Source organism: Neolamprologus multifasciatus, chromosome 15 (assembly GCF_963576455.1).
Source record: "Neolamprologus multifasciatus chromosome 15, fNeoMul1.2, whole genome shotgun sequence".
Taxonomy (NCBI): Eukaryota; Metazoa; Chordata; class Actinopteri; order Cichliformes; family Cichlidae; genus Neolamprologus; species Neolamprologus multifasciatus.
The window spans coordinates 29,434,728-29,449,519 of NC_140453.1; the positions used below are offsets into that span (position 1 = coordinate 29,434,728).

At 41.2% G+C, this 14,792-nt stretch overlaps 3 protein-coding genes and 1 long non-coding RNA gene across 4 annotated transcripts; 3 read left to right on the forward strand and 1 right to left on the reverse strand.

The window, feature by feature from the left end:
* Nucleotides 1-864: 864 nt before the first annotated feature.
* LOC146502381 (uncharacterized) lies at nucleotides 865-13,234 on the reverse strand. The gene is made up of 5 exons (XR_014869585.1): nucleotides 13,119-13,234; nucleotides 12,814-12,969; nucleotides 1,388-1,462; nucleotides 1,083-1,238; nucleotides 865-982 (listed from the first exon to the last, which is right to left on the reverse strand). It is a non-coding gene; the product is annotated as an uncharacterized LOC146502381 (long non-coding RNA).
* Nucleotides 1,064-2,394, forward strand: LOC146502382 (uncharacterized). The gene is made up of 3 exons (XM_085134038.1): nucleotides 1,064-1,187; nucleotides 1,362-1,648; nucleotides 1,765-2,394. Exons 1-3 carry the CDS (start codon nucleotides 1,178-1,180, stop codon nucleotides 2,092-2,094), a joined length of 627 nt encoding a protein of 208 aa, XP_084990164.1. The 5' UTR covers nucleotides 1,064-1,177; the 3' UTR covers nucleotides 2,095-2,394.
* On the forward strand, nucleotides 2,829-10,832 carry LOC146502383 (zinc transporter ZIP3-like). The gene is made up of 3 exons (XM_085134047.1): nucleotides 2,829-3,800; nucleotides 4,199-4,234; nucleotides 8,769-10,832. Exons 1-3 carry the CDS (start codon nucleotides 3,627-3,629, stop codon nucleotides 9,513-9,515), a joined length of 957 nt encoding a protein of 318 aa, XP_084990173.1. The 5' UTR covers nucleotides 2,829-3,626; the 3' UTR covers nucleotides 9,516-10,832.
* LOC146502384 (uncharacterized) lies at nucleotides 12,795-13,825 on the forward strand. The gene is made up of 3 exons (XM_085134037.1): nucleotides 12,795-12,918; nucleotides 13,093-13,379; nucleotides 13,496-13,825. Exons 1-3 carry the CDS (start codon nucleotides 12,909-12,911, stop codon nucleotides 13,823-13,825), a joined length of 627 nt encoding a protein of 208 aa, XP_084990163.1. The 5' UTR covers nucleotides 12,795-12,908.
* Nucleotides 13,826-14,792: the final 967 nt, after the last annotated feature.

Here is a 14,792-nt window from a genome sequence, read left to right on the forward strand (position 1 = left end):
TATGTTTTGCAAGGGTTTTTTTTTGTGTGTGTATTAGTTGGAAATAAACTGATTACTATCTGATACATGCATTTACGGCTTTGTGTTTGTTGGTTCACTCAGACTGTCAGTCTGAACTTAGCCTCGTGCCTGTGCTATGAACCAGGTTTGGCATACCCAGGATATCACCACCATACGGTTTGCTGAGAGCAGAGTCAAAAACAAAGAGGTTAAATGCATAATACATGATAAAAGCAGCGCAGCTGCACAGAACAACAAACTGGCTTAGAAATTGTAAACTTTTTGAAGACATGAGGAGACAAAGGTTAAAGAGGAGATCAGGTGACTGCAGTCATGGAAAACAAAGGACTGTCCTGTAAAACCTTCAGTGCACCCTTACTGCTTCCATGGGAAGTAGAGAGCAAATAGCACGATGCTGCTAATCAAATACATTTGATAACTGATCATCATCGAGCATGAACGCCTCCATGAAAGCAAACGTTTGCTGGTCTGGAGCATTCAGGTGTGTTAACACATCGCCAGGAGTAGATGTAAATTCAGCCATAGCTCAGACCGTGCAATGCTCAGAGAAACTGCAAAACATGGAAGAGCTGCATCTCAAACTCCACAGGTTTCTCTATATAGAACATGGCAGCATCGCTTAGGTTGGCAAAGTTTCATCTGAACAAACACAAGATTTCTGGAACAATTTCCTTGTTACAGAAGACCAAAGTGATGTTTGGCTATAATGCAAAAACACCACATTTGATGAAAACCAAACGCAGCGTATGAGCACAAACACCTGCACGTTGACAGTTGGTATGAGGGGCAATATCCTCTTAAGTTTATTGTACTAAGGGGATATTGCCTATTAGATTAGACAAAAGTCACACTTTTCAAAAACTTCGGCTTAACGCTTTGGTAAAAGCTGATGCTGACAGGATGGGAGCTAAACAACTGAAACAGGTCGAACCAGTGTGACTTTTTTCCTTCTCTTGTGTAACTACATTGTGAAATAAAAGAAAAGAAGACTCATCTAAGGAGTTAGAACATGAAGTGAAAATGTATTAAATTACACCACAGTTTAGAAAACACCCACTCACCAAAACTGTGAATGCAGCATCAGTCTGACATTCTTAACCTTCAAAGAAGCTTCCTGCTGTGTGACGGTGCTGCAGCGTCCGAGTGATACGTTGAGATGGAATCAGGTAAGAAAAGTCTTTATATTTCAATCTGCTCACTGAAAAACTGCAAAAACCCTCAAAACAGACGAAAAGAAAATAACTGTCAAAACATGAAGTGGCTGTTCAGGTTATAAATGTGTTGTAACGTAGTTGCAAATGTGAATTTCGGTTAATTCTGTTTAAAATTCTCCCCCACAGTTAATAACATTGATGTCTATGAATACCTGTGGGTCAGTAACCAGGACATTGCTGAGCACACGCTGCAAACACCGTTTCTACAGCACATGCAGCTTGGAGACCTGCAGGCAGACAACTATGTCAAATTCATAATCCAAGACATCAATTATCTGGTGGTGGTCACAGACATGTTGGATGAGATGAGAAACAAAGTCAAGGTCCCCGAGGACCTCCACGAGTTCATGGAGGATAGGTATGAAAGCTACAAGACGTATGCTGAAAGCACGTTAAAGGAATTTAACCTCAATGTAAGAAACCTTCAGCAACATTTCTCTGTTTAACTGGAACATTACTGTTTTGAAGTCATTGCTACAATTTATATTTAACCTGTGTCAATGATTAAATCTACGTGTCACATCCACAGAGTGTGTCAAACATTAACCCAACCCCTGCCATGGAAAAGTACTTGTCTGATTACAAAGACATCATGGAGAATCAGGATCCCATTTACTTCGCCGTGGCTCTGCTTCCCTGCTCCAGGCTGTGGCTGTGGCTAGCCAATCAGCTCAACGAGAACTGCTGCAACGCATACTTCACCTGGAAGATGTCCAACATGTACGGACACCCAGAACAGCACTATAGAGCGCTGCTCGACAAGTATCTGACCACACCAAATCAGAAGGAACTGGCAAACAAACTCTTCCGCCAGCAAATGAACAACGAGCATGACTTTTTTGCTTCTTCACTTGAATGAAACAGGAGCAGTTTATAATAAACCAACTGGTTAGAGTTAATGTGCCTCTACTGCCCTCTGCTTTTCATATCTAACATAGTGCATGTGAAGAACATACTCTTCTTCATCAGTCGGTGCCTTTAGATTCTTATTGCTGTTTCTCACTCAAAGCAAAATCTCTGTCCATCTATAAAATGTCCTTTATGGCCGTTACAGCGGGAAGTACACTGTTAACATCTTTGTATTGTTAACATTTTGTCTCTGAATTACTGTAATACTCTCTGTTTAAGTTCAAAGTTAATGAATAAAATATCTGCTGCACTGTGCTTGTTCTTGTGTATTAACTAAAGTACGGTTAAAGTTTTATTATATAACATGTTTCAAGATAAATATCACGAACTTCTTCACAACAAAAATGGTAGAACATCAAAACAGAAAAAGTCACCAAGAGGCAAGTTTAAAAGATTACTTTTTTTAGACTTTTAAAAGCAATCAGCAAGTTTCATAGAAGCTCAGAGACATCCAAAAGATGAAATAGAGATTCAACTTATTTACTCAAATAAAAGTGAAAAATACGGCTCTGAATGTATTTAAGCTGTGAAATTAAAAAGCAGGTCTTTGAAGGACTTTTCTGTTTTTGTGCAAATCTAACTGAACCTCATGTCATAATAATATAATAGTAAAGTAGTATTAATACATGTGAACAGGAGCATTTATGTAATCATTCTAATGAATGTACTCCACTAGAACACGTGGATGACTTTGTCTGAACACCTAAACAGAAAAATTAGCATTGTTCTATAAATGATGCATAACTTATTTAAAATCATTTGAAATGGTGGATTTAATGTTGTACTAATAATGACAAGATTGGACCTGCTGACATTTTGTTTATTTCATGGTTTCTTTGTGAGGGAGCGGTACAAAGAACAACTGCAGAGCTCATCTCTGATGATTGAAACAGGAAGTCTCTGGCTAAACGCTGGTCAGAATGAAACCAGGTGCCATGGAAAATGATGGGAAAATAATGATGGAAATGAGAACATTTACTGAATTCAACGCTGGTTAACCTGTAACTTCATCTTGCTCAGGGGCTCTGGCTTTGACCTCTGACCTTCCTCTATAAAACTTCTGTATTGCTTTTTAATTGAAAGAAAATCCAAACCTACAGATGAGAAGTTATTTTATAATAGTTTGCTGTTAGTAACATGTTTAATTTGTCTCTGTTTAGCTGACTTAATGTTACATGAATGTCCTGATACTAAACTCATTGAACTAAAGAAAGAAAGATGAACACCCCAATTAAGGTATAAGAAAGATGTGAATATATATGGGGGATATTTGTCCATCAGAATCTTTAGATGCATTTTTCCAGCTCAGACCAGTGCAACAAGTGTTTATTTCTTGTGTTTAGACCAACATCTGCCTGTGTCTCCTCCACTGAAACCAGCAGGGATGTCCCAGCAGCTCCAGTAAAGCCCACCAGAAGCAGCAGACAGGAGATGACTTTGTGTTCACCGCTCCGTTCGCTCTAGTGTCTCTGAAGCATCAGGATGCAGATCCTGGTGGCCAAGCTGCTTGGCCTGCTGGGCTTGTTCGGCCTTATGCTGGCTGGTGTGCTGGTCCCAGTACGTCTCCTGCTCGTTGACTGTGAAAGAGCACAGAGATACAGGAGGCCATTGTCTCTGTGCAATTCATTTGGAGGGGGCGTGTTCCTCATTTCCAGTTAATACTTGTACAGCTGCTGTTATTGTGTGTATATATATATATTTATATTTCTTCATACATTCTTATATATTTCTATACTGTGTATTTTGTTGTACAGTTATTTTATTTTCAACTTTAATTTATATATTTTATCTTATTCTTTCCCAGTTAAATTTACCCTTCATTCTAATTTGTGTTGTACAGTTATCTCATTTTTAACTTAATTTTTATATTTTATTTTATTTTATTCCTTCCTAGTTAAATTTACCCTTTTTTATTTTCATATTTATTTCCTATCTTATTCATAGCCTTTTCTTTTTTCTTTAGGTCACGAGCAGTTGTCTAAGCATTTCACTGCATATCGTACTGTGTATGACTGTGTATGTGACAAATAAAAAAATTTGAATTTGAATTTGAATTTGAATTTGCTCTGCTTCCTGCTGTCAGAGATAAGGTAAACACACGTTGCACACATACTTTGCATTGGCTTCTGTGAGATCATTATTCAAACTATGTTATCTTATACCCATAGTCAAGGTAGATGAATTATGTCAAACAGCTGTAGAACATAAATATATTCCTTAGTCTAGGTTGTGTGCAAAATATATAACTTAAGTTTTCCTTATATTTTTAGGTTAAAGAACATGACCATCTTCGTAGTATGTTAGACAAATGTTCCAGTATATGTTTGGGGTTAAAAGAATGTGACCATCCTTGGGTTCTGTTAGACAGGTGGGCGCCGCCATTTATCTGCTGTGAATGTTTTACACTGTTTTCTTGTCATGTCAGACTGCTTAAATCATTTCTGAGATTGTTGCGTGCGAAGGACCTTGGTCCAGTAATAGCAAAAACAGACCACATTCTATGCCCCCACCTTTGTAGGGGGTAGAAAGACAGGGAGCCCGAGGTCATAACTTAGGCGCCACGACAGATAAGAGAGACTGTGAATGTTTAGGTTTACGACCAGGTGGGGGCCAGTAGAAAGTATAAAAAGCTGTGTAACACACCACCATTTTGAGACTTGCTGTGACCCTCTCATGCATCTCTCACCATCCGGATGGTGTTTATGCTCATTGTGTGAGAATTGTATGGAAATAAAGGATTGTTGATTGAGCATTTATACACCGAGTATTGTCCTTCCTTCAGCCCAAAGATTCAACGAATTGGGAGATTTCAACAACTTGGTGCCGTGACCCGGATCTTTGGTGTGCTAAGGAGGGGCAGATTTGGCATGTGGTGAGATCGTGCGACGAAGCGAACAGAGGACGGTCCAAACATCAAAAGGTAAGCACAGCCTGTTGTATTATAAATACCAAATGTGCATATTGGGCTTTCCAAATTAATCTGTTCGCTGAGTTACACGTATTTTCTTCTTCTTCTGGGCTTCTGTATTTTTATTTACTTTTGTTTTTCAGTTTTATCTTTTATTTTTCATTAATTTTTTTATTTTTTGAACAGTGCACTGATTTTTGTTTGTGAATTTCTTTTCTTTAAGCAGATCTGTACGTCGGGAATTAAAAGCGCTACATGTCGTCGAGAAAATTGTTGCAAGTGAGTTTCTCCACATTAAAATGGGCTCTGGAGAAAGCCACTTATTTGGGACAATTAGAAAATGAGAGTCCCTGCCTAAAAAGGATTCAGCGAGGTAATCCGACCTAAAGTTCTTCTTTTTCTTTTTGAAATGACGTCATTTTGCTGAGGGTGGAAATCAAATGTGGCGATGGTTTCCACTATCAGCAAAGAAAGAATGGATGAATGAATGAATGAATGAATGGAAATAAAAACAAACTGACTGACTGGTAAAAGCTGACAAGACTTGACCACGACTCAAAGTTTACCTCCACCTAGACAGGACAAAAGGGTGGATGAATTTATGTGTTTCTTTTTACAGGAGCAGAAAGATGACAGCAACATCCGAGGTTGCGTGATGATTTAACCTTTTAAATGCCACTTTCTGTGTTTGTGAATCTACCAGGGGGTGTTATTCATGGGCTTGTGTTGCTCACAGAGATTACTGTGAGAAAGTGTGTACACATCTGCGCAGCGCTAACATTTACATTCTCTTTTCTACAGCATTACAGTTCTTCATGTGATTTGATGATGTGATTTATAACAGCACAATTGGTTGATGTTTGTTTCTCTACTACAGGATTGATGATGCTGTTACACTGTGTTGTTGGGAAAATGTTGAAGGTTACTTTGACGATGTGAATAATGTGAGAAATTTCCTGTGTTGAAACCAGTGTCATTGCTTTTACAGCAGGCTTAATTTTATGGCCTTTTACGGCACCTCTGGAACCTATCGACCTGCGCCTGACCACCAGGATTGTCTATGTGTGCTCCTAATGTCTGTTTTTTTAAGAGTGGATGTAGAGGATTCAGCAGAAAACAGACAAGTGACATGAGGAAACAAATAAGAGATGCAGTGTTTATGAAATAGTTGAATATGAGCTCATTAGCTGGCCACTACTGAGCTCATAGTGATAAAATGGGTGGAGTGACATTGTTTAAGGGAAGTCACAGATTAAATTGTGGAATAAATTGGGATGATTCATGATTTGGGACAAATTATGGTAATAATAGTGATTTAATGATTGGAGAAAACCTGCACATGATACTTGTCTTTTATGCTGAATACTTTATCACTCTTATGATTTACAGTTGGTTGCAAATGTGAAGTTTGATTTAACAGATTTGTCTTCCAGGATACAGGCTCCAGGTGGAGCTGGGAGGTGAATAAGCTGAACATGTAACTGCTGATTAATGTTTTTACACAGGGTTACAGGTTGGAGTATGGCTGCTCCAAGTGGGAAACCCTGGAGATTGTTTTAGAGAGAATGTGCAACATTCTTGTACATGTCTCATTGGGGAGTTGACACATGGTGGAAGCCATGTGGGGAGAGGAGTGTTATTTTTTAATCTGTAGATGTCGTGAGGTGCCATGACGAGAAGGAGTGGCTGAGAGGATCGTCCACAAGATGGGAGCTGAGGCCAGGAGAGAGGCTTCAGGAGGATCAGAGATCATCTTCAGCACAGCAGACATCACACAGAGAGCGGTGCTACTGAGCTTCCAGGAGATTGAGAGGAGACTTCCCACAGCAGGATTTTAAATAAAATGAGAGATTCATCGTTGACATTGAGGAAGACAACTAAGGTGTACGACGTGCTCGGCCTTAAATCTTCAGCAGTGTTGGACGTGACAACTCGAGGGATGGAGAGAGCGTGCCAAGCTCTAAAAGTGACAGCGCAGAGGAAATCCAGCGATGGAATTGTGTTTCTGTGTGAAGCACAAATACTAGGAGCCTGGGAAATAGTTGACACCACTTTTCCCAACGATGAAGATCACCTAAGTGAATTGCCCAGAGACAGATCTGAATCCACTCCGGGGATACCACCATCACAGGCCACGGTGAAGCGAACCAAACGTAGTGAAACAGGTAAATCAGATGAGTGTTTTGATTATTATGGCGGTATAGAGTTGGACTACGTTAAAGGGTCCACAATCTCGTATACATTTGATCTTTGCGCTGTCATTAAATGTAAGGGCTTGCTGAACAGTTGGGTCCAAAATCTTTAATGGCAGTACAAAATCGGATGGCGTTAGATATGTTGTTGGGAGAAAAAGGGGGCGTTTGCGCGATGTTTGGGGATATGTATTGTACTTTCATTTCAAATAACACAGTCCCCGACTGCTCTGTGACCCGAGTTCTGGAAGGCCTAAAGACGTTGTCCCAACAATGTATGACCATTCGGGATTGGATAACTCGCTGGAAGCGTGGATGACCTCTGTCTTTGGGCAATGGAAAGGTTTTGTCATGTCAATTATGGTTTCACTGTCTGTTTTCACTGCAGTTCTTACAACATGTGGATGCTGTTTCATCCCTTGCCTCAGGGCGCTGGTAGTTCGTCTTATTGACAGGGCCATAGCCTCGGGACCGGAGGGCCCCGGGGTAATGATGCCTCTGCTGAAAGAGGGCCCTGAGGACCAAGTGGATGTGGATATTGCAACCCTAGAATGTATGTTGTAAGTGATCTCTTTAAAGAGAGATCAAAGGGGGAGTTGTGAGATCATTATTCAAACTATGTTATCTTATACCCATAGTCAAGGTAGATGAATTATGTTAAACAGCTGTAGAACATAAATATATTCCTTAGTCTAGGTTGTGTGCAAAGTATGTAGCTTAGTTTTCCTTATATTTTTAGGTTAAAGAACATGACCATCTTCGTAGTATGTTAGACAAATGTTCCAGTATATGTTTGGGGTTAAAAGAATGTGACCATCCTTGGGTTCTGTTAGACAGGTGGGCGCCGCCATTTATCTGCTGTGAATGTTTTACACTGTTTTCTTGTCATGTCAGACTGCTTAAATCATTTCTGAGATTGTTGCGTGCGAAGGACCTTGGTCCAGTAATAGCAAAAACAGACCACATTCTGTGCCCCCACCTTTGTAGGGGGTAGAAAGACAGGGAGCCCGAGGTCATAACTTAGGCGCCATGACAGATAAGAGAGACTGTGAATGTTTAGGTTTACGACCAGGTGGGGGCCAGTAGAAAGTATAAAAAGCTGTGTAACACACCACCATTTTGGGACTTGCTGTGACCCTCTCATGCATCTCTCACCATCCGGATGGTGTTTATGCTCATTGTGTGAGAATTGTATGGAAATAAAGGATTGTTGATTGAGCATTTATACACCGAGTATTGTCCTTCCTTCAGCCCAAAGATTCAAAGAATTGGGAGATTTCAACACTTCTTAAAAGTGAAGCCAAACTTTCCAGAGTTCATGGGCTCAGTCACTACTTTCAAGTCTTAGTCTGATTAAATAAAACACAAAGTTCATTTTGTAAATTGTGTTCTCACCAGAGCAAAGTTTGTGTTGTCGTTGGTATTTCATAGCAACGGCTCCCTCAGGACTTCCTGTTTCAGAATACGAAGATAACGATAAACTTTTATCTGCTTATTGTTGTGGTTTTCGTTTTGCGCCTTCAGGTGGTCGATGTGTTCCAGCAGCTGAAGAGCAGCAGCGATTATCCTCTGGCTGAAACAATGATGATGCTGGGCTTCTTCCTCACCGTCTTTATAGAGCAGGCTGTCCTCACCTTCAGGAAGGAGAAGCCATCCTTCATCGACCTCGAGACTTTCAACGCCGGCGGCTCCGAGGCCGGCAGCGACTCTGAGTACGATACCCCTTTGATCTCCTCAGCACGGGGCTCCCTGAGCAATGGCGGTCACCGCTCCCACGGCCACCACCACGGACACTTCAACCCGGCCGAGCTGGCGGGGGCGGGGCCTCTGCGGCTGGTCAGCTTGGTCCTCGCTCTGTCCGCGCACTCCGCATTCGAGGGCCTGGCGCTCGGCCTGCAGGAGGACGGGGCCAAGCTGGGCAGCCTCTTTCTGGGCGTGGCTGTGCATGAGACACTGGCAGCCATCGCCCTTGGGGTGAGCGTAGCTAAGGCGTCTCTCGGCATGAAGGACGCCACCAAGCTGGGCGTGACAGTCAGCGTGATGATTCCGCTGGGCATGGTGGTGGGAATGGGCATCGAGTCGGCCCAGACGCTGGCGGGCAGCATAGTGTCCGTGGTGCTGCAGGGACTCGCTGCCGGAACCTTCCTGTTTGTCACCTTCTTTGAGATCCTCACCCGAGAGCTGGAGGAGAAACAGGACCGGCTGCTCAAAGTGCTTTTCCTCATCATCGGCTACGCCGCACTCGCTGCTCTCGTCTTCATCAAGTGGTGACAGAAACCCAGCGATGCCAAACTATACTAAGAGTTCACTTTAATGAAGCAATCAGCTGTGGGAGGCGGGAACATGTGGCGTTTCTATTTGTGGCGTTTTCAACAGAAAATTACTCTAAGATCCGACTTTTGCCCCTAAAGGACGGATCATTCATTTATGTGTTTAATAACTAATATCTGTAACTGGCTGCAGCGAGACTGCTGCTGCTGCACATCTGGAGCTGTAATATAAGGACACTTCAAATTTCCTTACAGCTACTTTATAGTCTATAATAAACCATTTCTGATCTTTGTAGGCTGCTTGGAGATGCTAAACAAAGGGGCTTAAAATGTTTTTAACTTATTTTTATAAACCTTTCCGTTACAGTGATTGAATCTCGCATTAGAAACTGCAGGTTGAAGGGGGCGACTGCTACATAGGGCTAGCGCTGCATTCACATATATGTGTGGGGTAACCAAAACGTTCCAGGAATGAGCCCCTAAAAATAAAACCATTTTCTGGACCACAATCTGGACCATTTTCAAGACAGCTGCTATTTTTAGATTGCTTCATTAAAGACCTGCTAGGTCCTGCTGTCCTAAGCTTCCTCTGTCTCCTTCACTGTGTCGACATAAGTCTGAACTGTTTTTAATTTGTGAGAAGCTGAAAAGTGCAAATCTGGTGGTCTGTTAATGTGGAAACAGGGCTTCCAGCAAGACATCTAAAAATAGCTGCTCTGCTAAAAACTACCTGGATGTGTCTGAGATGATGACATTGACCAAGAGATTGTTTCATATTAAATATGGTCGGGTTGTTTTTATTTTATAGACTCGTTCTCAGGCTTTTTTGGTCACACCTCATAAGGTAGTATGTAATACCTGACTTCTCAGGACTCCATCTCACTGATATTGTTCCTAACATCTGGCATCCTCCCAGTTTCAGGTCATTTGTTTCTACATAATTTCAGGCCTAAACGTCAGTTTTTATTTATTAGAGACAGGAGTGGTTCTTATGTTTATAAAACACGCTACATCCTGGACGGCTCTTCTCCAAACTCCGAGTGAAGTCCAATCTTGCCGCTCCACCTATCTGTAAATTGCGAATACAAATGCTTGTCCTCATTTCTTATTGTCTGTGACATCAGGAAAGTGATGTCACTGATGATGATCAGCTGATTTGCTTTTTCAACAGAGTGTGAAGTGAATTTTTCACAGAAGTTTTGTGGATACGCGTTCACAGTTTTGCTTTGTCCAATCTGCATCTTTACGCAGACTTTGCATGTAACAAACAAAGTCTATGCAGAGAGAGACTTTAAAGTTGTGATTCTCAAACGATGAATGACCATGAAAAACAACTTTATTTTAGGAAAAAAGTGTTTTCTGATGCTGCTCGCTGACCTTTTTAATTCATCTCCTATCCTTTTTAACCCTCACCCATAAAAGGCTGATGAGCTGTTGTTGGGCGGCGTCAACACCCGAGTTTGCAAATACAATAACTCGAGAACAAGGCTGTGATTTAAAAATTCATACCGTAGGAGGAGGCTGAGGTGGTGGCCACCACATTATTTTTTATTGGTGATCTTTGTTGTTGTTGCGCTGTGAGAAGCAGCTGTAGAGAGATTCAGGTTTTCATACAAACTGGGAGAAACTCAAACGTTTGGATGTCAAGAAGACGACAGAGGTGCAGTATCAGCGCGCGGGGGTGTTACTGATGATGCAAGCCGAACACGTCCATGTTTATAGTTTTATTTACTACTCGTCTACTCAGTAACAAGCTAACGCGTTTAGCTTACAGGACTCAGAAATGGAATCAGATTTGTCCTCAGTAACTCGCCCGCTCCCCTAGCCCAGAGCTGTGAGCCGAAGGTGAATCCCAGATATTTTCTATTAGTTTGTCAAAGCTCTTCAGTTTCTCTTTTACTCATACTTCTGTTTTTCCATTCCTGCTGTATTCTCAGAAATGCCCTCACAAACACACTGGAGCCTTTTAGCTGCTTTTTCTTTCTTCATGTGTTCATATTGAGATCTGGATCAGGTTTGTATTTATGATTGTTTTTGCCATCTTGTCTTGATGTCATTAATATGTTTTGCAAGGGTTTTTTTTGTGTGTGTATTAGTTGGAAATAAACTGATTACTATCTGATACATGCATTTACGGCTTTGTGTTTGTTGGTTCACTCAGACTGTAGTCTGAACTTAGCCTCGTGCCTGTGCTATGAACCAGGTTTGGCATACCCAGGATATCACCACCATACGGTTTGCTGATAGAGTCAAAAACAAAGAGGTTAAATGCATAATACATGATAAAAGCAGCGCAGCTGCACAGAACAACAAACTGGCTTAGAAATTGTAAACTTTTTGAAGACATGAGTAGACAAAGGTTAAAGAGGAGATCAGGTGACTGCAGTCATGGAAAACAAAGGACTGTCCTGTAAAACCTTCAGTGCACCCTTACTGCTTCCATGGGAAGTAGAGAGCAAATAGCACGATGCTGCTAATCAAATACATTTGATAACTGATCATCATCGAGCATGAACGCCTCCATGAAAGCAAACGTTTGCTGGTCTGGAGCATTCAGGTGTGTTAACACATCGCCAGGAGTAGATGTAAATTCAGCCATAGCTCAGACCGTGCAATGCTCAGAGAAACTGCAAAACATGGAAGAGCTGCATCTCAAACTCCACAGGTTTCTCTATATAGAACATGGCAGCATCGCTTAGGTTGACAAAGTTTCATCTGAACAAACACAAGATTTCTGGAACAATTTCCTTGTTACAGAAGACCAAAGTGACGTTTGGCTATAATGCAAAAACACCACATTTAATGAAAACCAAACGCAGCGTATGAGCACAAACACCTGCACGTTGACAGTTGGTATGAGGTGCAATATCCTCTTAAGTTTATTGTACTAAGAGTATATTGCCTATTAGATGAGGGGGGGGTATTTGGGCTTGTCACTGATTCGACCATGAACTCATCTGTATACATCCCTTTCACCTCCTGCATCTTAAGTCACGTCCACATGAAAACGCCATTTTTAAATCTATCCGGGCTAGTGTGGACGTAGCCTTAGCCAACCCGCCATGCTTTCTGACAAAAGTCACACTTTTCGAAAACTTCGGCTTAACGCTTTGGTAAAAGAGGGCTGATGCTGACAGGATGGGAGCTAAACAACTGAAACAGGTCGAACCAGTGTGACTTTTTTCCTTCTCTTGTGTAACTACATTGTGAAATAAATGAAAAGAAGACTCATCTAAGGAGTTAGAACATGAAGTGAAAATGTATTAAATTACACCACAGTTTAGAAAACACCCACTCACCAAAACTGTGAATGCAGCATCAGTCTGACATTCTTAACCTTCAAAGAAGCTTCCTGCTGTGTGACGGTGCTGCAGCGTCCGAGTGATACGTTGAGATGGAATCAGGTAAGAAAAGTCTTTATATTTCAATCTGCTCACTGAAAAACTGCAAAAACCCTCAAAACAGACGAAAAGAAAATAACTGTCAAAACATGAAGTGGCTGTTCAGGTTATAAATGTGTTGTAACGTAGTTGCAAATGTGCATTTCGGTTAATTCTGTTTAAAATTCTCCCCCACAGTTAATAACATTGATGTCTATGAATACCTGTGGGTCAGTAACCAGGACATTGCTGAGCACACGCTGCAAACACCGTTTCTACAGCACATGCAGCTTGGAGACCTGCAGGCAGACAACTATGTCAAATTCATAATCCAAGACATCAATTATCTGGTGGTGGTCACAGACATGTTGGATGAGATGAGAAACAAAGTCAAGGTCCCCGAGGACCTCCACGAGTTCATGGAGGATAGGTATGAAAGCTACAAAACGTATGCTGAAAGCACGTTAAAGGAATTTAACCTCAATGTAAGAAACCTTCAGCAACATTTCTCTGTTTAACTGGAACATTACTGTTTTGAAGTCATTGCTACAATTTATATTTAACCTGTGTCAATGATTAAATCTACGTGTCACATCCACAGAGTGTGTCAAACATTAACCCAACCCCTGCCATGAAAAAGTACTTGTCTGATTACAAAGACATCATGGAGAATCAGGATCCCATTTACTTTGCCGTGGCTCTGCTTCCCTGCTCCAGGCTGTGGCTGTGGCTAGCCAATCAGCTCAACGAGAACTGCTGCAACGCATACTTCACCTGGAAGATGTCCAACATGTACGGACACCCAGAACAGCACTATAGAGCGCTGCTCGACAAGTATCTGACCACACCAAATCAGAAGGAACTGGCAAACAAACTCTTCCGCCAGCAAATGAACAACGAGCATGACTTTTTTGCTTCTTCACTTGAATGAAACAGGAGCAGTTAATAATAAAACCTTCTTGCTTTTAACTGGTTAGAGTTAATGTGCCTCTACTGCCCTCTGCTTTTCATATCTAACATGCATGTGAAGAACATACTCTTCTTCATCAGTCGGTGCCTTTAGATTCTTATTGCTGTTTCTCACTCAAAGCAAAATCTCTGTCCATCTATAAAATGTCCTTTATGGCCGTTACAGCGGGAAGTACACTGTTAACATCTTTGTATTGTTAACATTTTGTCTCTGAATTACTGTAATACTCTCTGTTTAAGTTCAAAGTTAATGAATAAAATATCTGCTGCACTGTGCTTGTTCTTGTGTATTAACTAAAGTACAGTCAAAGTTTTATTATATAACATGTTTCAAGATAAATATCACGAACTGCTTCACAACAAAAATGGTAGAACATCAAAACAGAAAAAGTTTAAAAGACTTTTTAGCTGCTTTTAAAAGCAATCAGCAAGTTTCATAGAAGCTCAGAGAGATCAGTGGGTTTAAGGTTGAGCTGCTGTTCTCAGCTCAACCCTTAAACCCACAGACTGCAGGTCCTACTGCTGGAAAAACATCCACCAGTTTACTCTCGTGGGGATCATCTACAGAATCTAAACTCCAAGAGCTCCAACTAAAAAACTGCAAAAGCACAAAAACTTTGAGAAGTGTTTGTTTGTTTTTTCTTTCTTCACAACATGATGCTTCGCTTAAACCTCAGCACTTTGGGTTGCTGCCATGTGATTGGCTGATTAGATGTTTGCTAATAAAGTGGCCTCCTGTCTTAAGACATGATGAAGCCTCTTGATTTATAAATGTGTTCGAAAGGTTTGGGCCTTAAAAAAAACGTAGGTGCATGTGAATGTTAAACGTCCAACCAAAGAAATCGGTAATCGAGACTGAACTCTGGAGTAAATATCATTGTTAATGAAGATTCATTGACCAACAGGTTCATTAACATTTCCTCCTCACC